The sequence below is a fragment of the Lithobates pipiens genome, unplaced genomic scaffold (assembly GCF_037356315.1).
Source record: "Lithobates pipiens isolate NorthernLeopardFrog02 unplaced genomic scaffold, aLitPip1_a1.2 Scaffold_18, whole genome shotgun sequence".
Taxonomy (NCBI): Eukaryota; Metazoa; Chordata; class Amphibia; order Anura; family Ranidae; genus Lithobates; species Lithobates pipiens.
Genome location: NW_027507758.1, coordinates 283,776,573 through 283,803,957, shown reverse-complemented (window position 1 = coordinate 283,803,957; position 27,385 = coordinate 283,776,573). Strand labels below are relative to the sequence as shown.

The following is a 27,385-nucleotide window of genomic DNA, read 5'->3' as shown; positions in this document are numbered from 1 at the left end:
CACTGTTTCCTTCTGGCTATCAGTAGTCTCCGCATATTTAACCACTTCAATACAGGGCACTTAAACACCTTCCTGCCCAGACCAATTTTGAGCTTTCAGTGCTGTCGCACTTTGAATGACAATTGCGCGGTCATGCTACACTGTACCCAAATGAAATTTTTATAATTTTTTTCCCACAAATAGAGCTTTCTTTTGGTGGTATTTGATCACCTCTACGGTTTTTATTTTTTGCGCTACAAATAAAAAAATACCGAAAATTTTGAAAAAAAAAAAGTTTTTTTTTGTTTCAGTTTCAAAACTTTGTAAATAAGTACGTTTTCTCCTTCACTAATGGGCACTGATGGGGCTACACTGATGGGCACTGATAAGGTGGCACTGATGGGCACCAATGAAGTGGCACTGATAGGCGGCACTGATAGGCGGCACTGATGGGCGACACGGATGGGCGACACGGATGGGCGACACAGACGAACACTGATAGGTGGCACAAATTGGCACTGATAGCTGGCACGGATGGTCGGCACGGATGGGCGGCACATATGGGCGGCACAGATGGGCATGGATAGGCGGCACAGATGGGCATGGACAGGCGGCACAGATGGGCATGGATGGGCATGGATAGGCGGCACAGGTGGGCACTGATAGGCGGCACAGGTGGGCACTCATAGGCGGCACAGGTGGGCACTCATAGGCGGCACAGGTGGGCACTCATAGGCAGCACAGGTGGGCACTCATAGGCAGCACAGGTGGGCACTCATAGGCGGCATTGGTGTTATACTATAGTAATGGATGCCAATCAGTGCCAAACAATAATGCATGCCAATCAGTGATGCCCATTGTGGGCACTGATTGGCATCCATTATGGGCACTGATTGGCACCCATTGTGCTGACTGGCATCCCTGGTGGTCTAGGGAGGATTACCTTTTCCCTGGTGGTCTGGTGGCGTCCCTGGTGGTCCAGTGTGGGCATCCTCGGGGGGGCTGTGCTGATAATCGATCAGCACAGACCCCCCCCTGTCAGAGGAGCAGCCGATCGGCTCTCCTCTACTCGCGTCTGACAGACGCGAGTGAGGGAAAGCTAATCACCGGCTCTTCCCATTTACACTGTGATCAGCCGTGATTGGACACGGCTGATCACGTGGTAAAGAGTCTCCATCGGAGACTCTTTACCGAGATCGTAGTTGCCGGGTGTCAGACTGACACCCCACAACAACGATCGCCGCGATGCGCGCCCCCGGGGGCGCGCAGCGGCTCATAATCCTGATCACGTCATATGACGTCCGGTCAGGATTATGAAACCACTTTGCCGCCGTCAATTGCCTATAGGGCGGGCGGCAAGTGGTTAACACATGTAGAACACAATAGAAGTTTGCAATAGTGTGATCATGTTTAAAACTGGTTTATTGCAACTTAAAATCCACATAAATTTACACTAACATTTTGCATAATAAAAACACGCCTTGGTATGCTTATAGACAAAGGGGTGATAATATCCCCTGGAGACCGAATCTGCAGCCCCAGATCCTGGTGTCCTAAGCCTGTGCTGCAAGAGACTCCTTGCTTACTTCCTCGCTAGTCGATCAAGCTCATCCTACCGGTTTCTTCACAATATCGTGACTTCCTCTGGGGGTGATTGTCTCTTATTGTGCATATGGATGAATAGGCAATATTTTAACACCTTATTTATGACGTTTTCACCCAGCACACTGTACTTTATCAGTTTTTTGCTATTTGTTGCATTATTACTATTGGTTGACCAAGGTCTTGTCTTGGTGGTGTAATGTTGTTTCCCCAACAAAGGCAGAAGTGTTAGGTGTATTTAAAATGTTTTCCATTTACATGAGACATTAACGTTGGATAATTGGTCTCGTTTTTAGTGGTTTTAAGTTATACATGTAGCTCTCTGGTGATGCTTTATGGAACCTATGTAAAAAAAAATTTAATATACATGTACTTTGGGGTCAGTGCTAACTTGTTCTAAGAATGTATAATTGGGAAATCAAATACAGACATGCAATTATCAATTCACACTTGCCTTCTACTAGTGAAGGAAAAAAAAGAAACAGAACAATGACTATAGAGTGACTTCAGAAAACAGAAATAAGCATCCAGTTTTACATTTCTTTCCTGGCCGAAAAAGAATTCCCTCATTATTTCATTAACTCTAAGTCATAGATGGTTGCATAGGTAAAAAAAAATGTCCATCTCTTTAAACCAAGACAAGAAATAAATTACTTAAAACCTACATCCACAAAATCCTCAACCCACAGTTGACCCAAAGGAAAGCAAAAATCCCTTATAAGATGATCCAGTCTGGGAGCATAGCCAGGATGTGAACTAAATAAGACATGTGACAGCTGAGCTCCGCTCCTACATTTTCCTGCTTGCATCATACATAGCATGGCTTTGGACAATTTACCCTCCCAGTTCTTGGATCCCTTGCTGTCCATTCGGTGCTCAAGCTGCTACATCACTACATGTCTCTGGGCAAACCTAAGCTGACCAAACAACTGGCGGCTCTTTCCTGCACTCCGCCTCTGGTGACCATCTTGGCCACAAGGTCTCCCAGCATGGCGGTCTTGGCGGGCACACAAAAATTATCCAGTCTGCTCCAACAGAAAAAACATTCTTTCCTGATCTAAGGCAATCATATACTCTCAGGATCAAAAATCTACAGTGTTGAAACTTCTAGATATTGACTGCCAGTTATGTGTTGAATAAAGCAGGAACCCCCTGGGGGTGGATTTTAATGGCAGGTACAACTAAATTAGAAAAAAATCAATTTACTTTATTAGATATAAAAAATAATGTACAGTATACATACAATATCTGCATACAAATATTGAGGAGATATTTATAACAATGAAGAAAGCACAAGCCTATACATGATCAATATAGGTATAATCACCCTACACGTTTCAGAGCTAGTACAAAGTCTCCTTCTTCAGGGGTGTAGATACAACATATATACAAGGAATAGAGCTTGTGACAACAATTAGATGTATTCCGTGGTTCTTATTTTTTAAAACAAAATCAGTGGATGATCTCACATAAATAGCTGATTTTGCCAGTATTCAGGGCTTCTCCAGGGAGGGAGAAAAAGGAATAGGGAATGCAGTCCTGCAGACTACACATGCGGGAAACCAGTCGGAAGACCTGCCTTCTACACTTTAACATCTGTTACTACAAGGGTTTTCCAGGGAGGTTATTTGGGATCTCTCCTGGTCCTAACAACCATAGAAGATTAATGGTACATCTGTGCTGTAAATCCAAGATGGTAATCTTGGATTTACAGGTAGATACATTTATTTCAGAGGTTAGGCTAAGTTTGAGGGCTTGGGTTCTAGTTTAAATGTGGACACATACCCTCATGTTTGCTTGTTTTCAGTTCCAAATGCCCCACAGCATAAACTCACTAATGAATCTGCAAAAAACATATTTGAAATATTTTTTTACATATGTTTACTATATCTGGTGTTAACCACGCTGCATTTTTTGTATACAGCATTGTTCTACCTGGGCTTTAGCTGTGTATGCAGTGATGTTTCTGTTTTACAAAATGTACTAAATTTGTAACAATAATATGAAACAAATGTGAAACAAATGGTAAAAAGGGTTCCTTTCCTAATTGTCTGTTGAATTGTTTTAGATTTTAGTATCCTTTAAAACATATAAATAGTATGAATATATATTTTTTTTCAAACTCACAAATTTATTTTTTATTATACACAGGGTGGCTTTACCAGAAAGTATTCCCTTAGCTCAAAGACTGGAACTCTGCTACCAGAATTTCCTAGTGCACAGCATCTTGTGTTACAAGGATGTTTATCTAAAGAAAAGGTAAGAATAACTGCATACCACACTTCCATGAAAGAACTAATTTCCTGGGGATTTTTCTGCTCCCAAGTTAAAGTTAGATACCACCTGCTTGTCTGGACAGAAAAGAACACACCAAAAAAAATATTTCTTTGACAGTTTATTGCGTCATTTGACACATTTCACCCCATAAAAGACTAATCATCTGGAAGTTTTAATTATTTAATGTGGTAAAACAAATCACCTTGCTAAATTCAGATGAATTCAGGATGAATTTATAGGCACCTGCTGTACCATTTTATGAAAAATGATTCTATTCTCTTTGTATTTCACCAGGGATTTCCTTTATATGAAACCCCTGGTGTTCCTGCCAGTCCCTTTACTTTCCTATTAAAAACTGACCATAATAAGCAGAACACACCATGATCAGTTCTCTAACTATGCTGCTCTCTTCCAATAACCAGACTTATCCTGACACCCCCCCCCCCCCCAAACCTGCACAACCTTTCACTGGGAAGATCACTGTGATGCTGTTTCTCCTTACCCCAGCTTCCTAATGCAGCTGAGAACAGAGGGGATGTGATAACTTATAAAAAAAGGGAAATATATTTATTATTAACAGGTTATTGAATCATGCGCTTAGAAGCTTGGTGAATGCAGAGAATACTTTAATTTCCTGGAGGATTAGCAATGCATTAGGAAACTGGAAGAGAACACAAACAACACAATAAGGATGAACTTCCTCTGATTATATTATATTATATTATATTATATTATATTATATTATATTATACTACAGTGCCAGCTGCTGGATAGATAGGTATAATCCATATACACAGTCACAGTATGTACGCAGATTGCTGTTGTTCTTCCAACACCCCTTCTCAACAGCATGTGCTTTGTCAAATTATATTCAAATTCTTCTGGAAATAACTATGACATTCTCTCAACAAAAGCTAAGTGAGTGCATCGGCAGTCTCCTCTGATGGGCAATATTGAATGTCAATAACATTTTGCTCTTGATTGTCCCTCAGTAGGTGATACTTGAGGTCGATTTGCTTGATCCTAGGATTGACCCTTTCTGATTGCGTAAGCTTTATACAACCCTAGTTATCTTCAAAAATGGGAATTGGTTTTGACATGTCTATCCCAATGTCCACAAAAAGTTAACAAATCCATATGTCTTCTTAACAAGCATTTGCTGCTGCAATGTACTGCTTCAGTTGAAGATGGAGCTTCAGTTGTTTTCTTTCGACTAGACAAACTTATGGTTGTTGTGCTTTGTGCCTTTGTACATCTTAAGAGCTTTGTCATCATGGTACATGTTTTCTTTCCTTCTGTCATATTCATCGATTCATTTCCCTTTGACATATGCTAGTGTCAGCTTCTGCTCGGGTCTGGTTTCTAAAGCATTAATAAGAGCTGTATATGTCTTTGGAAGGCTGCAGAGGAGCAGGGCAACAATATGGTTATTGTTGATGTCCTCTCTGATGGCATGCAGCTGCTCTATGATCTCTAGCATAGCATTCATGTGGTCACACATTTTCTGGACTTCTTGTAGTCTCATCTTGTACAACTTTCTTAACAAAAAGAGTTTGCTGTTTATACTTGAATGCTCATGCAGTTTTTGTAATGAAGTCCACATACCTTTGGCTGTTTTTTCTGTTCTTATGTGGATAAGCTGGTCATCTTTCGATAGCAAGCTTATAATCGATTTTGCTTGTGCATCCTTCCTATCCCATTCCTCCGTCTCTGTATGTGGGTCTGTCTGTATTCAGCACTTGCCACAAGTCATTCTTGGTGAGAAATAGGGATGAGCCGAACACCCCCCTGTTCGGTTCGCACCAGAACCTGCAAACAGACCTAAACTTTGTGTGAACTTTAGAACCCTATTAAAGTCTATGGGACTCGAACGTTCACAATCTAAAGTGCTCATTTTAAAGGGTAATATGCAGGTTACTGTCCTAAAAAGTGTTTGGGGACCCGGGTCCTGCCCCAGGGGACATGGATCAATCCAAAAAAAGTTTTAAAAACGGCCGTTTTTTCAGGAGCAGTGATTTTAATAATGATTAAAGTGAAACAATAAAAGTGTAATATTCCTTTACATTTCGTAGCTGGGGGGTATCTATAGTATGCCTGTGAAGGGGCGCATGTTTCTGGTGCTTAGAACTGTCCCTGCACAAAGTGTCATTTGTGCAGGAAAAAAAGTCTTTTAAAATCACTTGCGGCTATTGTCGGGTCCCGTAATACAGAGAACACTCAATGAGTGTTCTCTGCATTAGCCGACAATTCATTCATTCATTGATGTAACGCAGGTTTCCGTCACATCAGAGGGGGTGGGGTCCCCCACACGTCACTGGGGAACCCCTGGCGTCCCTCTCCAGCGTCAGAGGGGCGGGGTCAGGTGACGGGTGGCCCCGCCCTCCTAATATAAGAAACGTCAGCGCTGGGATCTCTGCAGTGTCTCCGGAGTGGAGACAGAAGAAGGATGTATGGACAGCGCTGGACTGAGAGATCCCCCGTCGCTGGATATGATCATCCATCGCTGGACCCCGGAGACCCATCGCTGGATAGCAAGAGTGGATTAGCACCGCTGGAATCTTTTTTTATTTTTTTTATTTTTAATAAAGGAATTTTTCAAAAGTGTGTTTGTCTTATTTAACCATTTTGACACTTTCTTTGTGAAATGGTAGGGGTACTTTTGTACCCCCTTACCATTTCAAACAGGGGGGGGGCGGGATCTGGGGGTCCCCTTGTTAAAGGGGGCTTCCAGATCCTGATGAGCCCCCCGCCCGCAGACCCTCACAACCAATGGCCAGGGTTGTGAGGATGAGGCCCTTGTCCTCATCAACATGGGGACAAGGTGCTTTGAGGGGTCACAGACCCCCAAAGCATCCTCCCAATGTTGAGGGTATGTGGCCTGGTACGGTTCAGGAGGGAGGGGGGGCCGCTCTCTCGTCCCCCCTCTTTTCCTGCGGCCTGCCAGGTTGCGTGCTCGGATAAAGGGTCTGATATGGATTTTTAGGGGGACCCCCACGTCAATTTTTTTTAAAATTTGATGCGGGTTTCCCCTTAATATCCATATCAGACCTGAAGGGTCTGGTTATGGATATTTAGGGGGACCCCCACGTCAATTTTTTTTTTTAATTTGACACTGGGTTCCCCTTAATATCCATGTCAGACCTGAAGGGCCTGGTAATTGAATTTAGGGGAACCCCCACGTTTTTTTTATTTTTTTTTATCAATGAATGAATGAATTGTCGGCTAATTCAGAGAACACTCATTGAGTGTTCTCTGTATTACGGGACCCGACAATAGCCGCAAGTGATTTTAAAATACTTTTTTTCCTGCACAAATGACACTTTGTGCAGGGACAGTTCTAAGCACCAGAAACATGCGCCCCTTCACAGGCATACTATAGATACCCCCCAGCTACGAAATTTAAAGGAATATTACACTTTTATTGTTTCACTTTAATCATTATTAAAATCACTGCTCCTGAAAAAACGGCAGTTTTTAAAACTTTTTTTTGCATTGATCCATGTCCCCTGGGGCAGGACCCGGGTCCCCAAACACTTTTTAGGACAGTAACCTGCATATTACCCTTTAAAATTAGCACTTTAGATTTCTCCCATAGACTTGTATAGGGTGTTCCGGCTTTTCGAATTTGCTGCGAACAGCCCAAATTGTTCACTGTTCGCTGAACAGGCGAACAGGCAATGTTCGAGTCGAACATGAGTTCGACTCGAACTCGAAGCTCATCCCTAGTGAGAAACATTAAACTTCCATAGCTGGTAATTGGCATTGTTCAGCTTTGCTATTGCAAACTTCACATCTGAGCCACTTGCCATCTTTCAGTAGCTTGTATACAGTATCCAGTGACTTGCTGTACTCACAGAGTATTCTTTCCAGTGCCACTGGGTGCTGTCGGATGCCTGGGGTATCCTTTCCAATGCCTGGGTACCTGGACCCATAACCTATTAGCAGGTTACTGAATCATGTCCTTGGAGGCTTGTTGAATGCAGAGAATACTTTACTTTCATGAAGGATTAGCAATGCGTGTCTTACAGCATTAGGAATCAGGAAGAGAATACAAACAAGTGCATATCACACAATAAATGTTGGTACTTCCTCTGATTACTTTATCATACATAACACACTATTATACTACAATGCCACCTGCTGGATAGATAGGTATAATGCATATGCACAGCCACAGTATGTAAGTAGATTGTTGTTGTTCTTCCAACATTTATATATATATATATATATATATATAGTTTTTTTTTTTTATATCTATACAAAAATGTTTTGTCTTTCATTTCTATTTTAAATGGAATGAGTTGTTTTACAAGTTGATAGTTTACATTATTATTATCAATTTAAATTAGTATTAAATCTGAATACCTGAATCACAATACAAATTAATTTTACCGAATGCTCCGAGTAACTAAACAAAATTTGTCAGAATTTCGGAAGTTCGGACTGAAATTCTAATCAAAGTTTACATCGAACTCCAGTCCAATTGTAACTGTACACATATTGCTGAAAATCAAAGACTGTGTGTGTTATTAGAATACCATTTGGAAATAATGCTGTTTTAATTAAGCCAATGGTGATTTAAAGAGTAATTGTAATCATTTGTGGAAGATTTTTCTTTTGTTTGTTCACTTTGCCACATTCAAATCGAAAAAAAAAAAAAGTTTTCAATTCAACCAATTCAAAATGTATTGATTTGAACTTTTAAAATAAAAAAAATGGTAAATTTGAGAACAAATACAAATCCCAAATACGAATTGAACAAATCAACCAAATTTAACAAAACAAAATAACTAGATTAACGAATCGAAACAAAACAAATTTGATCCTCATGCACATGTCTATTCTCAACTAAAATGTCATAATATAGTCAAAAATGTAATTCCTTTTCAAAAATTCATTTTGTAAATTATGATATTTCCTTAATGAAATTCCCACCCTTCATCTTGTGGTTCAGTGTTTCCCCCTTACTTCTGGTTGCGGAGTGTGCACCCGATCTTTTCCCCATGGTTGATGACAGGACTGCATATTCCATGATGCATTGCATGCGTATTGCTAATGTGCATACACAATGATGAATCAGAGAGTTTCTGTTGATTACTATAATTATGACAACAAGTGCTTTTTGGGGATTTTTTTTTAAATACATTTTGTTTCTCTTAACAAACACACTCAATGTGTCCTCTGTGTGTGTCTGCACCTGACTTTCCATTGTAGTTTAGGGGGGTGAATGTGCACATTATGGTGGCTACAATAGGGCTCCATAGGAACCTTTCTACTAAATGTAGCCACCACAAAATTGCAAGTAAGCCTGGGTAAACGTCAGCTCACCCCTAAGAAGAACAAAGAATACTTGCTATGTGATAATTGATTTTTTTGTGTTTAAAAATACATTAAAGCATGTATAAATGTCATTCCGTGCGTCTTTTTTTGTCAGAATGTATTAAGATATTAAGATAAACAAGTTCTTTGTGCAACAGCCCCCCTCAGCCCCCCTAACACTTACCTGAGGTCCCTCTAACTCCAGCGACGTTGTAGGGATGTCTCGGCCATCTGGGGCTCGCCTCCCCATTGGCTGTGACAGCAGTGCAGTGCCATTGGCTCCCGCTGCTGTCAATCAAAGTCAGTCAGCCAATGAGAATAGAAAGAGGGCAGGGCCCCTCTTCTGTGTCTGAATGGACACAGGGAGCTGTGACTCGGCTCGGGTGCCCCCATAGCAAGCTGCTTGCTGTAGGAGCACCCAACAGGAGGGAGGGGCCAGGAGAGCCAAAGAGGGACCCGAGGAGGATCCAGGCTGCTCTGTGCAAATGCACTGCAATAGAGCAGGTAAGTATTGTTATTTTTATTCTTATTTTTAATTTAAAAAAAACATGATTTTACAATCACTTTAAGGGTTATTTTTTTGTTAACAAAATAGAGCTAAATTAATTGAACACTTGTTTTGTGCAATTTAGCTAGTAGAAAGCTATTTCTCATGTGTTCAGTAGCATACTGTTGGAATATTCTTGCTGAACTATTTACATACACTTACAGAGGTTGAAACCATATCTACCATGCACAGTAAGTCTCCTTGCAGAATGATTAAAGGATACGTTCACCTTTGACAACATTTTCTACCTATTTTTAGGGTGGAACGTGTAACATGTTCCCGATACCCGCACTCCCCATGACAGCAGGACAGGGATCTTCTCCCCATGCCCGCTGTCACTATTTGAAGAGAGCGCATCAATAACTCACAGAGTTCTGTGAATGAATGCACTACAAGTACCGACAGCCTTAGTGGCTGTCAGCTTGTAGTTCTCAATGAACTACCAGGGGGCCATTGAGTGCTCTACTAGCTCATTGATTCTTCTTGTGTTTGTGAAACTGCCTGTCTGTACGATATATGGGCAGACAGCTTACACTGATGGTTTGTAGGAGTTCTGCATAGTGCAATGCTTTCCAGACTCCTATAAAAAATATATAATAAATTAAAAAAATTTTTTTACCAGCATTTTTTTTCAAGTGAACTTATCCTTTAGTGCTTGTGTCTCTTTACCTTTGACCCGGGTTTGTTTTGGGAAAGGGGGCAGGGGTATTATACATGTCATTTATTACACTAATTTCAATAATGTGCTTTTTGGTTTTTATTTTATTGTAAAAAGATGTGAAATTAATTAGGGTTTTGTAAGCATTTTAATTAGTTAATGCTGGAAATTGCTCATAAATGTGTTAAAACCATTTAAGCACACCATAAAAAAATGAGTGCTGAGAGCTGTACTTCCACAAAACGTGTTGCAAGGCATTGACCTAATGAACTTCACCCATACTGATTCAATCCCAGCAAAAAAATGGGCACTCATTGTGGAAAATCCAATATCATGCTGTTGTTATGGAAAACCCTTGTAAGCATTTGAATGAAGTATAATTTTTAATATGATGCCTGCACTGCAACCACTGCCTAATTGAGGGCCGGGGGGAAATGTAAACATAAATAATGTGTAGGTAACATAGGCAGCACAGGAGCAGAATGACCTTAGCCTTCAGTAATTCAGAATAACTGAATGAAAAAGTAATTCTGTCTGTACAGTCACATTTTTTGTGTTTACATCTTCCTTCTGGCCTTGACTTCCCTAGGTTGTGGCAGCAGTGCATATGGCCATGTCCATTTACACTTCACACAAGTAATGCCGCGTACACATGACCGGACTTTTCGACGGACTAGGTCCAACGGTCTTCCAACAGACTTTCTGAACGAAACGGACTTGGCCACACACGATCGGACTAAGTCCATTCGAAAGTCAGTTCGTTTTGAACTTGATGACGTAAACGGGACTAAACAAGGAAGTTCAATAGCCAGTAGCCAATAACTGCCGTGTGTCGTATTTGGTCTGTTGGACTAGCACACAAACGAACGGTTTTCCCAATTTTTTAGTCCGTCGGACTTGAGTCCATCGGATAGATTTGAAACATGTTTTATTTCTAGGTCCGTCTGACTTTTGGGGAAAAAAAGTCTGCTGGAGCCCACACACGATCGAATTGTCTGACGGATTCCGGTTTGCTGGACCAAGTCTGCTGGAAAGTCTGGTCGTGTGTACATGGCATTAGTGTTCACACAAAACTTTTTATATGTAGCATGGGAAATACAGTCAACAGTAGACTGCGGACACAGATTTTTTTAGTTTTGCTTTACACAGCTAAAAATTACAGAGGAATACTGACTAAAATGTAGCTGTGTGAATGAGTTCATAGCATACAATACTGTTGCATTCAGATCTGTATAAAACTGTACTCAATACTTATCTCAGCACAGTATGTGTCTGTATCTGAGAGCTCAGTGAGTGAAAATATATCACAAATTGACTATGGACCTTGTGACAGACTTAACCTGGACGGGGGCTTTTGGAGGGTACTGCAGAGTAGCCTCTTGCATACTGACTATGGGCCCTGGCTTTTGAGGGGGCTTTATTCATTGGGAAATGTGTGTTGGGGGGAAACTTTGGAGTTGTTTTGCTTCATATTTGGGTCCACGTCTCCCCAAAACACCCAGATTCTGGGAACCTGGGACCTGGATATTTGGGGCCTCCATGCCTAAACCAGCATTGACTGCTTCAAATCGCTCCCCCCCCCAGACTCAGAGCAGATGTTAACATATTCAGCTCAAAACAGCCCGATGCTGGGGTCTCCTTCTATAATCTGTTTACTAAGGTGTCTCTCGTGGTATAATTTCCCTATTGTGTGCCTCCTAGGTGTGAATTCCCATTGTTAATTGAGCTACCTATTGTTTTTGTCTGTCTACTATTCCCCTTGGAGATGTTACTAGCGTTGTGTCTACTTTACCTTGTTACTGAACCATTGTGGGATGTTTATATGTTTATGTTAATCACATTACCGTTTATAGTAGCTGTCCATTATATTTACTGATATTACCGTTTACAGTCTGCATTGTTTAGGGTAATGTGAATAAGCTCTTACCTGATTTTGTGACTCCAGGCTGAAGGAGAGCAGAGGAATGACCCTCTCTTATGCTAGACCCCTCTCTCCTATCCCCTGACACCCGAAGCCCAAATACAGTACCAACACTGTTGTCAGGTACTCACCAGGGGCCGAAGTGCTGAGAGCAGCTTCCCTTGCAACTGGGTGCACAGTACCCCTGAGGGTGGAACAGCCGGTACAGGGCACGAAGGGTCACAGGTTGCCAGCAGGTGACTGGTATGCCGGAAGTCTTCTGAAGGAAGAGATGCCCGCGCAGATGGCCTTTGGATATACTTGAAGAGAACACCCGGCAGGGGTTCTAACACCTGACTTGTGTGAAGGTCTGGAAGAGGGCTCGTGCAGGATGGACCAGACCAGAAGGTAAGTAGCAAGCCAGTCTGTAAAACAGGTAAGAAAAGTGCAGAAACAGGCCGAGGGTCAAACACAAGTAATCAGTCCATGAGAAAGCAAGGCTGAGTGCAGAGGATAATCCAGAGGCAGGCCGAGAGTCAAACACAGGTATCAGTCCGGGAGCCAGCAAGGCTAAGAGCAGGAAGTCCGTTAAACAAGCCAGGGGTCAGGTCAGGAGAGAATCAGTGTAGTATTCAGGCAATCCAGGTCACAACAGGAAGTGGTAAACGGGAACAGGAAGCAGAGGAACACAGGTGAGCTGAGGAGACAAACCAGCAAAGGCACAGAGCAAATGGTTGCCTTTTATAGGCCTGCCAGAGTGATCAGGTGATGTGCAAACCCGCCGTATCGCGCACCCGTGCACGCCTCTGCGCTGGTCTACCCCGCAGGTGCACAGGGAAGCACCGATGCTGAAGTCTGTTGATCCTCTGACAACTGTACTCAAATCAACATTCAATGAATTAGCTCCCAAGGTAAACTATCCCACACACCCACTACATATACAAAGCCCTGTATGTGTGTGTGTGCCCGTATGGAACCAGTAACTTCAGTCCCTTGGAAGAAGGATGAGGCCTTGGATCTTTGGCTAGCCACTTTAGTTGGTGCACTTAGATTCCTGCTTAGCAAAGTGTATCTGTGGTATGCTGACAGTATCCAGATAAGAAGGCGGACACTGTGACTGCTTAAAGGGCCATTAGCAAGTGAAGGGAAAGTGTTGGGTCTTGGTGCCACAATCCAAAAAATCTATTTGTTGATTAAATAACAATGCTGCACCTAAAATTTGTGAAAAACTAATAGCAATGCACAAATATATATAAAGGGCGCAAAGCAGTGGCGGAATTACCAGGGTCGCACCAATCGCACTTGCGATTGGGCCCTGGAGTTCTGCCCATGCGGGGGGCCCAAAAGCCCGGGATGTGGTTCCGGGGGTTGCTGGCTGCAATTATGAGCAGAGTGTCTATTACACTCTGTCACACTTCTCGGACCCTGCACGGACGTCGGACAGGAGAGGAGAGGAAAGAGATACAGAGAGCAGGATCTTCTCCTCCCACTCCCCTCGTGTGTGTCCCCTTGCCCCGCCCACATTCCAATCCTTGGCAGCTCCATGCTTTGCAAAGAGAAACTCCAGCAGCCTGCAGGTAGATAGTGGAGGAAAGGCCAGCTTGTACTATGGATCCTGCAACCCTCCACAGAGGATCCACAGCTCTCCAGCCAATCAACTTGCTTCCTAATGAAACTTCTCAGTGACTGAAAAGAGAGCAACACACAGGTGAGTCAGTCATTCATGGGACTGAGTATGTTGTCCCCTCCGGAGCCCCTCAACCAACACAGCAACCCACTGAGGTTTCCCTAGTGTGGTGCACTGCAAGCCCCAGCATGCTCTGCCAGCCTATGACTACTTTCAGACTGGGCCGGGCATCTGTTTTAAAGCGGCGCTATTTTTAGTGCAGCTTTACCGTAATTTTAGCGGCATTATTCCGCTGCTAGCGGGGCAGTTTTAACCCCTGCTAGCGCCCGAAAAAGGATTAAACGTGCCCGCAAAGCGTCACTGCAGCAGCGGTTTGGCGGCGCTGCCCCATTGATTTCAATTGGCAGGGGTGATTTAGGAGTGGTGTATACAGCAATGCAAAAATGCAGGACTTTTTTTACCATCCTACAAGCGCACCACTCCATTGTGAAAGCCCTCTGCCTTTCACACTGGAGAGACAGGAGAGGCTCTATACAGGTGCTATTTATAGCACTGTAGCGCCTGTAAAGCTCCTCAGTGTGAAAGTAGCCTTAGTGTATGTATAGCATAGGCTAGTAGGTCTTGTTTGCTAACCAATCCAGGGACTGTAAGGTAAAGGGGGAGTCTGATGTACGTTGGGGACTTTGGTGAGCAGAGACCCTCTTACATCAGGATTCCCAGAGCACCTCTTACATCAGTTTCCCTTTACATTACAGTCCACAGAGCTCCCCCTTAGGGTCCTTTCACATGGGCAGACTTTGCCAAGCAAATCCACCTGCTCAGTGGGGGATCACTCCGCTGATCCCCACTGAGCATTCGGATGACAGCTCCATGTCTGCTCCACTTGTACAGAGTGGACACGGACTGCTGTTCTCTATGGACCGGTCTGACTGCCATTCAATCCACTAGATGGATGGGGAGTGGATCTCTATCCATCTGTTTTCATTGGAGCGGATGCAGGTCGGTATAAATGGACATGTCTGTTTACATCCCCATACAAAACAGTTTGTGGTCCAATCGGTTCAAATGTGTAAAAGACACCAGGAAGGGGTCCTGCTGCAGGACCATGGGAGAAAAGGACACCAGGATCATTAAAAAGGGCCCCAGGACCAGAGGTCTGGGGGCCCTTCATGGTTCCTTGTACCGGGGCCCTGAAGGTTCTAGTTATGCCTCTGACGCAAATGAAACAATACAGAAATCAAATATCAAATTATTAATATACAATGTACATCTAATTAATAAATGCAAAAATAAACCATCAAAAATGTCCACAATAATCATATGAGAACAAATCTTCTTGTGTATGCTTCAATACCATGAAAATAAAGTGCACACGTGCTTCAGTAAACTTGCTAAAAGTGCTTCACCCGAAGTGATAACAAAATGCGCTCATCAGATTGCCTCGGCCACAAAGTGGCCTGAAAGCATGACTAATGGGAAGGACACCTTAATTCAATATTGTAGCTCCTTTATGCATCCCATTCCAGTCAAGTAATCATATATGGAGGAAGTTGGGTTCCAATCCACTTTGCAGATATGCAAATGTAGATGTCTTCACCTTATAACATCATTCCACTGCATGTATCAACTTGCCTCAGGTAGGTCTCTATGCATTTCACGCCAAGTTTATATGTAAAGATATGGGGTTTCCACCGCTCCATGTAGGTCTGCTGAAACGAAAAGGTTTTTCCTCCAGGAAATGAAGAGCCTCAGGTGCCAGCTAACGCATATAGCAAATCAAGATGAGTAGAAAATTCTGGACAGCCGCACTCCAAATGAAATTTCTCGTACCTTTATTAGAGAATCAAGATCACACTGTACATGTCACAGCAAGGTTCTGTATTACTTTGCTGTGACATGTACAGCGTGATCTTGATGTTCTAATAAAGGCACAATAAATTTCATTTGGAGTGCGGCTGTCCAGAATTTCCAACTCACCTCAAGTTTATATGTAAATCATCACTTTTAAGGGTTAAGTAATGTGTTAGGAGTATGGTTAAAGCTCAGATTAGGCATTCTTTGATCATTTCATTGGGCTATAACATCTATGATCCCTCTGTAGATATATTATAATTGTGCTGTGATGGTTTCCATTTTCCAAAACAAAATTGATTTTGCTCACAAGTAAACACAGCGTGAAACTATACTGAAAGGCTATTAGATAGTAGAGAATGTAGAGAAAAGATCAACCATTTACTGACACAAGCTATATAAATGAGACAGAATGCAATCCATGATCATGGTAAATAATGACATTGTTTTTTTTTTTATTCATAACATCTTAGTTCACTTTTGTAGGTTTTAATTAATTTTAATTTCTATAACATCTCATGTACAAGTATATGTTTTACTTATATATAACCATTGTTTTTTTTTTTCCTCAGGTAGACACACTTATCATGATGTACAAAACACACTGTCAATGCATACTTGACAACGCCATCAATGGAAATTTTGAGGAGGTGAAATGTTTACATATATTGAGGTGGATATTACAGTGTTATATACAATTATCACAAAAACATATTTTTTATTAAATTTTTTGGTTTTAGATCCAGCACTTTTTACTGCATTTTTGGCAAGGGATGCCAGATCACCTGCTACCTTTGCTTGAAAATTCTGTTATCGTAGATATATTTTGTGTTTGTGATTCTATTCTTTTCAAGGTAAGTTGGTATTTATTTATTTTTACTTTTTTAAATTATATAATCCTCTATTGACATTTTGAGCTTCAGTTACATGATTTTTATTATTTTAGGTTCTCACAGATGTCCTTATACCAGCAACAATGCAGGAAATGCCTGAAAGGTATATAATAAAGCATGTTTTCATATTTATATTTCATCTACTGTTAAACATTACACAGGGCAGACATTTAACACAAGGAAATGCATATGCTTTACTATATTTTATGTGTGAGTGGTTTGGTTGGAAAACAAATGCGTTGCTTTAACACAGAAGTATAAGCCCTTGTACACACGGTCGGAGATTCCGTCGGAATGTTTCCTATCGGAGCGTTTTGCCGGATATTCCGACTGTGTGTGGTCTTCATCGGACTGTTTCCGTCGGAATATCCGTCGGACCAACTTTTCCAACTTGCCGGAAATATTTTCCGACAAAATGCTTCTATCGGACATACTCCGATCATGTGTAGCCTACTCCGACGGACAAAGTGCCAAGCATGCTCAGATCAAATTCCTAGACCTTACTTACCTACTACTAGCCTGAACGTAGTCCCGTCGTAACGAAATAACGTCATCACGTTATGTACAATCGGATTTTCCGACAACTTAGTGCGACCGTGTGTATGCAACATCACTTCCGGACCTCGTCCAGAATTAATCTGTCGGAATAACTCTGACGGATTTGGTTGTCGGAATCTCCGACCGTGTGTACAAGGGCTTAGTGTCTTCGATTGGCAAATTTTGTGAATCTATTAACTTGAAAAAGCAAATGCATTTTAAAGATATTCTCTTTCCACAGGCACAGGGGTGGATCCAGAGTCTAGTCTCGGGAGTGGCAGTGCATTACAAATTAAATTTTGCTAAAAGTCTTGAGCATCGCTGCTTGTATAATCAAGCCCATTGTTAGCTAGATAGATGCACATGGTTAACTGCGTAAGCAGACATAGATTATAGTATAGCAAAAAAAGGAAGAGAAAGAGTTGTGGGCGTTAAACGGTCACCTCCAGACATATATAGTATTGCACAAAAAGTATAAAAAATATATTAAATAATTGTAAATAGAAAAAACATACTAATCCCCTATAACAAAAGAAAAAAAATGCATAAACAGGGCATATTACATAAAAGCAAGCGATAGCCGACATGTTTCACGGTTGATATATATATATATATATGCGCTTCTTCAAGGCTTGGTTGATATGTAACTTAATCAAATTCTACTGGCCTTCTGAGGCATCTGGACTAAGGGGGAGACCAAAAAGATAGGACGTGTCATGAGAAGAGTATATGCAGCATGGTCTCTAGGCTGAGGTGCGGGATCCTCAGGAGACCCAGACTTATGGCACGTCTTAGTCCATGTTGGGGGGAGTGCCTCCCCTGACTTCACTGCGTTTGGGCAGTCATACGTGCGGGAGTTCGCATGCCACTGTTGTCTATTATGGTTAACAGAATATACCTATACATGGAACTGATTGGATTCCTAAAATACCTTGCTAAATCAGATTCCACTATTTATATTTTTTGGCACCCTTTTTTTCTCTCAAGGGAGGATCTTACACTCTGGAGGCACCGTTCATGGTGTGTGGACTCTTCTCATGACATGTCCTGTCTTTTTGGTCTCCCCTTAGTCTGGATGCCTCAGACGGCCTGTAGATTTTGATTAAATTACACAGCAACCAAGCCTTCGAAGAAGCGGATATATATATATATATATATATATATATATATATATATATATATATATATATATCAACCGCAAAACATGGCGGCTGTCGATTGCTTTTATGTAATATGCTCCATTTAGGAATTTTCATCTTTTGTTATTAGATGCCCTTTTCCCATATATATATATATATATATATATATATATTATTTATTTTTATTTCTTGTATGTTTTTTCTATTTACAATAAATTATATATATTTTTTATACTTTTTGTGCAATACTATATATGTCTGGAGGTGACCATTTAACGTCCACAACTCTTTCTCTTCCTTTTCCATTATATAAGCAGGGTTGGCACTCCATGACATACTTTGTTTAAGCTATATGGGTGGGTTTTGACTACATGTTCATGACTTGAACTCACTCTATTACATACATTTTTAAAAACACCCCAGTTTTATTCTAATAAATTATTTTTAAACTTGTCCCGCACCTGCAAAGAATGCCAATCCCTGGAAATGGAATTCTGTCAGACAGTGTCCCGATTCTTCCCTCCAATATGGCTGGGAGGAAGTGACCTATTAAAATGATGCCACTTCCTTTCAGTTCGGAGGAGGTAGGGAAGAATAGTGAGGCCTGGCAAACAGTAAGGAAAGTGTTAGGGCCAGCTGCAACAATGGCAGTCTTAACACTTTTATCAACTTCACGGGAGATCTTTGTGACCTCCCCGTGGGTGTTCTGATGCGCTACAGTACAGCGCACCTCTCCATCCAGGACTACTTCCCTCTGCCACACACCATGGCAAAACTAAGGAGGAAGGCTGCTACAGCGCACCTCTCTATCTGTGACTCATGCTGCTACAGCCTTCCCTCTTAGTTTTGCCTCAGTGAGGTAATTGCCTTGTTGCTCCACCCCTGTCTTGCCAGTAATTTTATTTTAACAACAATCAATCATTTTAACCTTTTTTAGACAGGCTACTGACCAGTAAAATCCTCCTTTGTTTAGATATTCAAAAACAAAAAAGTATGTCACCAGAACACCAAGGATCTCTAGAACGGGTCGAAATCTTTATTCAGCAATCACATCAAGGTTACAGAAGCAATGTGACCTATCGTCACATACCTAATGAAGGGGTCCTGTGAGGCTCTGAAATGTTGTTTCTGTAACTATGATGAGATCACCAAATAAAGCTTTGGTCCTATTCTGAAACCTTGATGTGCTAGTGACATACTTTTCACTTGAATGTCTTCAGTTTCCAGCCAGTGGTCACTGCAGCACCATTTTATACTCATAGCCATTTTTCAGGAGCATGTACATTGGGAATAGGGAGTTTGACATTCAAAAGTGATGACACTGCTGCTGCGTAAAACATTCTATAATATTCACCTTCACTCCTTCAGCTGCTACAGTTCCAGGAGGAGAAAAAAGGAGAATACTACAGAGTGACATCACATCCAAGATGACAGCACCTGGCAGCACTTGCTTTTGGATGAATACACAACTTTTGCAGATAATTGGAATAAAGGTGCTGAAAAGGAAGTTGTACCATAGGACCCATTATATGAGGACCCTCCGTCTTCTGTTTCATTCTGTATCAGGATATATAGGAGATATTTTTTCAACATATTCCTTTTGTCCAATATTTCTATTCCAGGATCCTATAGGTAGTCACTAGCAACCCTCCATCATGTACTTTCACACTGTACATTCCTTTTAACACACAACAAAAAGGCTGCATATATTTAACTGTTCACATCCTATGAGAAGGAAAACAGGGAGCAAAAGACTAGTCATAGTATTATCTGTAGCAGCTAGCCGACCTGAATATTAATTAGCCTTGTAAATTTATATGTTTTTACTAAGAACTGGAGTAATTTTTCTGCATCCAATAATCAGAGTTAATCTCTGGGTAGGTTTAAATTTGGTTAGTTCATGAGACTAAGTAAGACCAAGTAAATTCAGTTTAAATTCAGTAAAAACGCAATAATGAGGGCATCAAATGTGGAAGCTGTGTCCAAAAAAGTTAAGCAGAACACTAGTCACCAGTATTGCCTGTAAGCTTCCTGCAATAGATATGTTTACTGTTTACTGACTTACCATTTCTTATTCTGCACTATGGGGTTTATTTACTAAAGCCGAGGAGTGCAAAATCAGTCTGACTTCTGCAGAAAACCAAACAGCTTCAATTAAGCTTTCGCAATAAAACCCAGAAGCTGATTGGTTTCTATGCAAAAGTGAGACTGATTTTGCACTCTCTGGTTTTAGTAAATAAACCCCTGTATGTCTGTGTGGAGGTGACATCTTGGTAGAGGAACAGAGTTTTGCTTCCTCATATAAGAGCTAGCCCTCTAATGCCTGGTGGGGAATATTCAAGAAGCAGCAGAAGAGGAGTAGGAATGATACAGAATGAAGCAGAAGAAGGAGGATCCTCATATGATGGGTCCTATGGTAAACATTCCTTTTCAGTAAGCCCCCAGTGAGAACAGTGAGCAGCACAGTAGTGGCATTACCAAATCTCACTCCAAATCTCCTAAGCTAGTGGTTTTCAACCTGGGGGTAAGTACCCCCTAGGGCAGTGATGGCGAACCTTGGCACCCCAGATGTTTTGGAACTACATTTCCCACGATGCTCAACTACACTGCAGAATGCATGAGCATCATGGGAAATGTAGTTTCAAAACATCTGGGGTGCCAAGGTTCGCCATCACTGCCCTAGGGGGTCAAATGATGATTTGCCAGGGTTCCTTGAGCCCACACCGCTCTCCCAGGCTTTTTGCAGCCACCCAGCAGGGCTTTCCCTGGAGCCTCTGGCCACCCAGCTTGGCTCCCAACTCCCCACCAACACTGCCACTCATCCCAACTCCCTAACAGCACTGCCAATCATTCCAACTCCCCACCAGCACTGCCACTCATCCCAACTCCCCACCAGCATTGCCACTCATCCCAACTCCCCGCTAGCACTGCCATTCATCCCAACTCCCCGCCAGCTCTGCCACTCATCCCAAAAAAACAAGAAATTAGGATAGAGAGATAAAAGGGAAAGAAAGGAGAACAAAGAGAAAGAGCGGTACATCCTAAAATGTACCATAAGGGTTTTTTAATACTGTACGATTGAGTGCTAAATGTCCATGTGTTAGGGGCACAAATTACTTGTCTTGCCTTGGGTGCCGACAACCCATGCTACGAAAATAATTTTACTGTTGGGGGTCCCCACAACGTGAGGGAATTTTATCAAGGGGTCACAGCACTAGAAAGGATGAGAAACACTATCTTAAGTAGTCAGAGACAACTGTACCTTAGATCTCCCACTGCAGATGTACAGTCATTAGGCTACACAACAGGGGTACCTAGGCACAGTAACATGTCAGAAGATGCACTGTTAATTTTTAGGAGGAATTAACAAAAACAAGTACATTTTCAGGTTACTGCTTAGACACAATTAACATTTATGGATAGTTCCTCTAAAATAGTAAATCTTCACCTTTGGAGGTCAGGTCCACTTTAATGGCAACTTCATCTGTGCTTTTTGGTCTTAAAATCTTAAAAGAATGTTATTTTTTTCATTAATTCATATTTGTTCTAGTGACATATTGCTGTATCAATCTAAAGGCAAATTTTTTGTGTAGTTTACTAGCTGACATAAGAAACTTTGCTAAACACTGGGAGCAATGGGTTACTACATCATTGGAAAACCTTCCAGAATCACTCTCAGAAAAGAAACTGCCAATTGTTAGAAGATTTGTGTCATCCCTGAAGAGACAGACTTCATTCTTGCACTTAGCACAAGTAAGTTCTCAAAATCACTTTCCATCTTCGGCTATAGTCTACCTCCTAGTGAACTGAAAGACCTCAGAACCATTAAGATAATAGAGATGACTGGCTCTCCATACAATACTTTTTTTTTTTTGTGTTGAATGGAGCAGGGATGGGTCAGTACCTACAGATTTGTATTGCTTTCTGTGTTTTTGTTGGAGAGGTTTCTCCTCACTTCGTGTTCTGATGATCATGGAAATTTGGTAATCTCCCCCATTGGGGTGGACGCAGCCTGCAGTATAATCCCAACAGGAGTTCTAACAATTCCCCACTCTTAGGAACACAAAACATCATTTTGATTGGGATTGGCTTCCTAACTATGATTTCAGAAGATTACATTAATTTTGGTTGAACTTGATGGGCAACTGTGTAATGATGTTACAATTACTATACATAAACATGTCTTGCACAAGAGACTTGTGTGCATAAATGCCTTTTCCAAGATGATGAATACACCTGACAAGCATTTATGAGTTAGAGTAACAGCTAGGCTCTGATAATCTTTCCTTTCTCCTCTACCCCTGTTACGTACCAAAGGCTTCAGATTCCCTGAGAAGATTCCACATGCATTTAATTTCAGACAGGAACAAATTGGGTGCTGAACAATAGTTTCACTGAAGAAATTGTCTTCAGTTATCGGATATGAGAAAAATTGGCAGATCCAGAGATAAAGTAATCAGAGATTACGTTTTCTGCATATCTTGAGTGTATATTTTGAGCTTGGCTTTGCCCGTTTTCACACCTTGGTCCTTTACAGTAAAGAACAACTTCATGGACTCATAGGAGCTATGAACCTGAGGGTAGGGGGTAAGCACAACTTTTACTAAAAAAGCCAGAATCTGCATATAACTTCAATTGCATATACAGTATCTCACAAAAGTGAAACTGAGTTATTTTGAGGGGACAGCAAATTTACACTGTTATACAAGCTGTACACTCACTACTTTACATTGTAAAAAAGTGTAATTTCTTCAGTGTTGTCACATAAAACACATAAAAAGATATAACAAAATAATTACAAAAATGTGAGGGGTGTATTCACTTTTGTGAGATACTGTATTTATGGATCTAGAGATTCTAATATAAAGCTTTTACTGAAAATAATTTTCCTTTAAAAGATTTTTCACGATTTGTTCAGTTGTAATTACTAGATGTGTGTGTAAGATTGACCAAAGCTAAATTCACTATCAGGTACAGTAGGTTTATGCCAACAGATGGCAGAGGCAATGTAGTGCCTTATCCCTATATAACTATTAGGAATTTTCTTAAGCCCATTAGTGGGAATGTTATCTCCTATACATTTATTTACATAATATTCTAACATTCTAATCTAGGTTAGGACTAGAGAAGAACCAAATGTACTGGGTTCAGGTCTGCGAAAATTCGGTGTACGTTTTCAGAAGTTCAGATGCAGAATCCATACCCAATGGAAGTTTTAGGCAGATTGAATGCTGGGTCCAGCCATCATCTGACATCATGTGACTTTACCTATGTTAGATTTAGTCTAACATATGTACTTAGATCATTATAACAAGAGGGCACTAAAAAATATGATTTGTCCCACTAGAGAAATCCCCAAAAATATGACCTTAATACCCAAACCCAAAGTAAAACATGTAATGCCAAAAAAACATTTCTTATACACATGTCAGGTTGCTATTATGAAAAGAATCTGCACATATCAATACAGTCATCAATAGTTCAACATTTCCTTTCAATACTGTTTGTCTGTAATATTGGTTGTTTGCAGAGAGAAATATTTTCCCATACCACCAAAGGGTATGCACTTCACTCATGAATGTGTCACCAATCAGGATCTCATTTAAATATGCAGCATAAAGGCTTGTAACTGTGGGTCATGATTACAATATCATGTAATATAAAAGAAAATGTGATTCCTGAGTCAGTTCATACAGTTAAAGTGCAACATCATAAAGGCCATATACTATAAATGAATTGATGCATCATTGATATATGACTAGGTCCCCAGATACGACTCAAAAGTCTTCATCCAGTTTGCAAAAATTGTTGTTCTCACTCAGCATGGAAAAAACAAATCTTCCAAAAGAAAATTCCAAAATGTCAGGGAAACAAATTTGGTAGTTGCCAAAATGACAGGTTTACCAGTCCAGTTAGTTGTTAGTTAGTACTGAGATACAATCAAACTGTAATGATAAATGATATGGTGTAGTGCTACTTATAACTCTGGTGCTAGAACAATAAATGAATTTAATATCTCAAAAACAATGAATAAGCTCCCGTTCACACCAGAGAAGTCTTAAGCCGCGTACACACGGGCGGACTGTCTGGCCAACTAAGGCCGCGTACACACGGGCGGATTGTCTGCCCAACTAAGTTCGGCAGACAATCCGACAGACAGTCCGTTCAAAATTAGCATGAACGGACTTGACCACACACGATGAGCAGACAGTCCGCTGAAAGCGTGCGTGATGACGTGTACAGCACGTACGACGGGACTAGAAATACGACGTCCAATACACTGCAATGCAACCTTCGGCCGTGTAAATCCTTTCTGAGCATGTGCCATACTTAGTCCGTCCAACTTGCCTACTCACGAGCGGACTGTCCGCTGAAACCAAAGTTGGACGGACAATATTACGGAAATTCCGAAAGACTTAGTCCGCCAGACAGTCCGCTGAAAAAGTCAGCTGAAGCCCACACATGAGCGGACTGTCCGCTGAAATGTGTTTCAGCGGACTAAGTTGGACAGACAGTCCGCTCGTGTGTACGCGGCTTTAAAGAAACAGTATCCCTGCTATCCTTGGAAGCATCTAGTGGGGTTCTAAGGGAGACCTCAGTGGACGGAGGTGGAAGTGGTCCCACACAGGGGGTCTAGACACCTAAGAGTCTATCTATAGAGGCTTTATTTTCCCTAAGTGGAGGTGAGAGTTCCAGGAGCCTGGAGGTAGCACAAGGTGTTTTTTTTTTATATTATTTATTTTACATGGTGTGAGATTTATTATTGGAAGCACTTGGTGTGAAGATATTCATGAAAAATCTTGAAGTATATTCTGGCATTTATGGACTCATACATTAAGGCCTTTTTTTATTATAGATTTAGTCATTGTTTTTGAGATATTTAATTAATTAATTTATTTGTTTGAAAATGCAGCCATGGCTTTCTGTGTGAGGGACCGATGTCCCTCTGAGAGAAGCTGGTGGCTGGATTTTTTTGCTAAGGGGTCGGGATCGACCCCTTACTCTGATCTGCGATCAGCCGAGTCTCATAAATCACAGTACATGGACGCCCTCCCAGCAATTAAGGCCCGTGCTGTAGCCTTTTTTCGGCTATAAAACGGGCGGCAAGTAGTTAAAGTGGAAAGTGCTGCACTTAGCTCAATCTATCGGCCAAATTAAGTCATTTCCATTTGAAATCTATGAAATTCATTTGTCCAGCACAAGAAATTGCTTAATAACAATAGGTTATTGACCCATTTGCACAGGATAAGTGTACATGTACTTTTACTGGGCAAATTGTCATGCAAATATATTATAAATACACCCTTTTTTTATGCATTGAAAATATGGTAGTTAATCACAGTTGATCCTCACATCATATCAATACAATCCTGTTTCTTGACTCAATTACTTGCCTTGCATAACACTTGATTATTGGGTAAGGATGAGCCGAACACCCCCCTGTTCGGTTCGCACCAGAACCAGCGAACAGACCTAAACTTCGTGTGAACTTTAGAACCCTATTAAAGTCTACGGGACTCGAACGTTCACAATCTAAAGTGCTAATTTTAAAGGCTAAAGCCGCGTACACACGGGCGGACTGTATGGCCTACTTAGTCTGTCATACAATCCGACGGACAGTCCGTCATACTTTCGAATGAACGGACTTGACCACACACGGATGAACAAACAGTCCGTCGAAAGCTTGACGAATACAGCACGTACGACGGGACTAGAAATAGGAAGTCCAATACACAGCAATGCAACCTTCCGCCGTGTAAATCCTTTCTGAGCATGCGCCATTCTTAGTCCGTCGAACTAGCCTACTGACGAGCGGATTGTCCGCTGAAACCAAAGTATGACGGACAGAATTTCGAAAATTCCGAAATACTTAGTACGCCAGACTGCACGCTGAAAAAGTCCGCTGAAGCCCACACACGAGCGGACTGTCCGCTGAAATGTGTTTCGACGGACTAAGTAGGCCATACAGTCCGCCCGTGTGTACGCGGCATTATATGCAAGTTACTGTCCTAAAAATTGTTTGGGGACCTGGGTCCTGCCCCAGGGGACATGGATCAATGCAAACAAAAAGTTTTAAAAACGGCCGTTTTTTCAGGAGCAGTGATTTTAATAATGATTAAAGTGAAACAATAAAAGTGTAATATTCCTTTAAATTTCGTACCTGGGGGGTGTCCATAGTATGCCTGTGAAGGGACGCGTGTTTCCCGTGCTTAGAACTGTCCCTGCACAAAGTGTCATTTCGCAAGGAAAAAAAGTATTTTAAAATCACTTTCAATTGTCGGCTCCCGTAATACAGAGAACACTCAATGAGTGTTCTCTGTATTATGGAGCGGACAATTCATTCATTGATAAAAAAATTAAAAAAAAGCGTGGGGTTCCCCTAAATTCAATTACCAGGCCCTTCAGGTCTGGTATGGATATTAAGGGGAACCCCGCGTCAAATAAAAAAAAAAATTGACGTGGGAGTCCCCCTAAATATCCATACCAGACCCTTTATCCGAGCACGCAACCTGGCAGGCCGCAGGAAAAGAGGGGGAACGAGAGAGTGCCACCCCCCTCCTGAACCATACCAGGCCACATGCCCTCAACATTGGGAGGATGCTTTGGGCGTCTGTGACCCCTCAAAGCACCATGTCCCCATGTTGATGGGGACAAGGGCCTCATCCCCACAACCCTGGCCGGTGGTTGTGGGGGTCTGCAGGTGGGGGGCTTATCAGAATCTGGAAGCCCCCTTTAACAAGGGGACCCCCAGATCCTGGCCCCCCCATTTGAAATGGTAAGGGGGTACACAAGTACCCCTACCTTTTCACAAAGAAAGTGTAAAAAATGGTTAAAAAAGACAAGCACACTTTTGAAAAATTCCTTTATTAAAAAAATAAAAATAAAAAAATAAAAGATTCCAGCTGTGGTAATCCACTCTTGCTATCCAGCGATGGATGATCATCCGGGGTCCAGCGATGGCTGATCTGTTCCAGCGATGGTGATTTTCAGTCCAGCGCTGTCCATGTATGCATCCGTCTTCTGTCTCCACTGCGGAGACACTGCGGGGATCCCAG

The 27,385-nt window shown here is 41.6% G+C and overlaps 1 protein-coding gene across 1 annotated transcript in view; it reads left to right on the top strand.

Moving 5' to 3' along the window:
* RFX6 (regulatory factor X6) overlaps positions 1–27,385 on the top strand; it is a 176,131-nt gene that overhangs the window by 109,371 nt on the left and 39,375 nt on the right. The window contains exons 7-11 of the mRNA XM_077487064.1: positions 3,733–3,840; positions 16,333–16,410; positions 16,501–16,614; positions 16,707–16,756; positions 21,923–22,082. Coding sequence (XP_077343190.1) covers positions 3,733–3,840; positions 16,333–16,410; positions 16,501–16,614; positions 16,707–16,756; positions 21,923–22,082 — 510 coding nt within the window. The remainder of the gene's footprint in view (positions 1–3,732; positions 3,841–16,332; positions 16,411–16,500; positions 16,615–16,706; positions 16,757–21,922; positions 22,083–27,385) is intronic.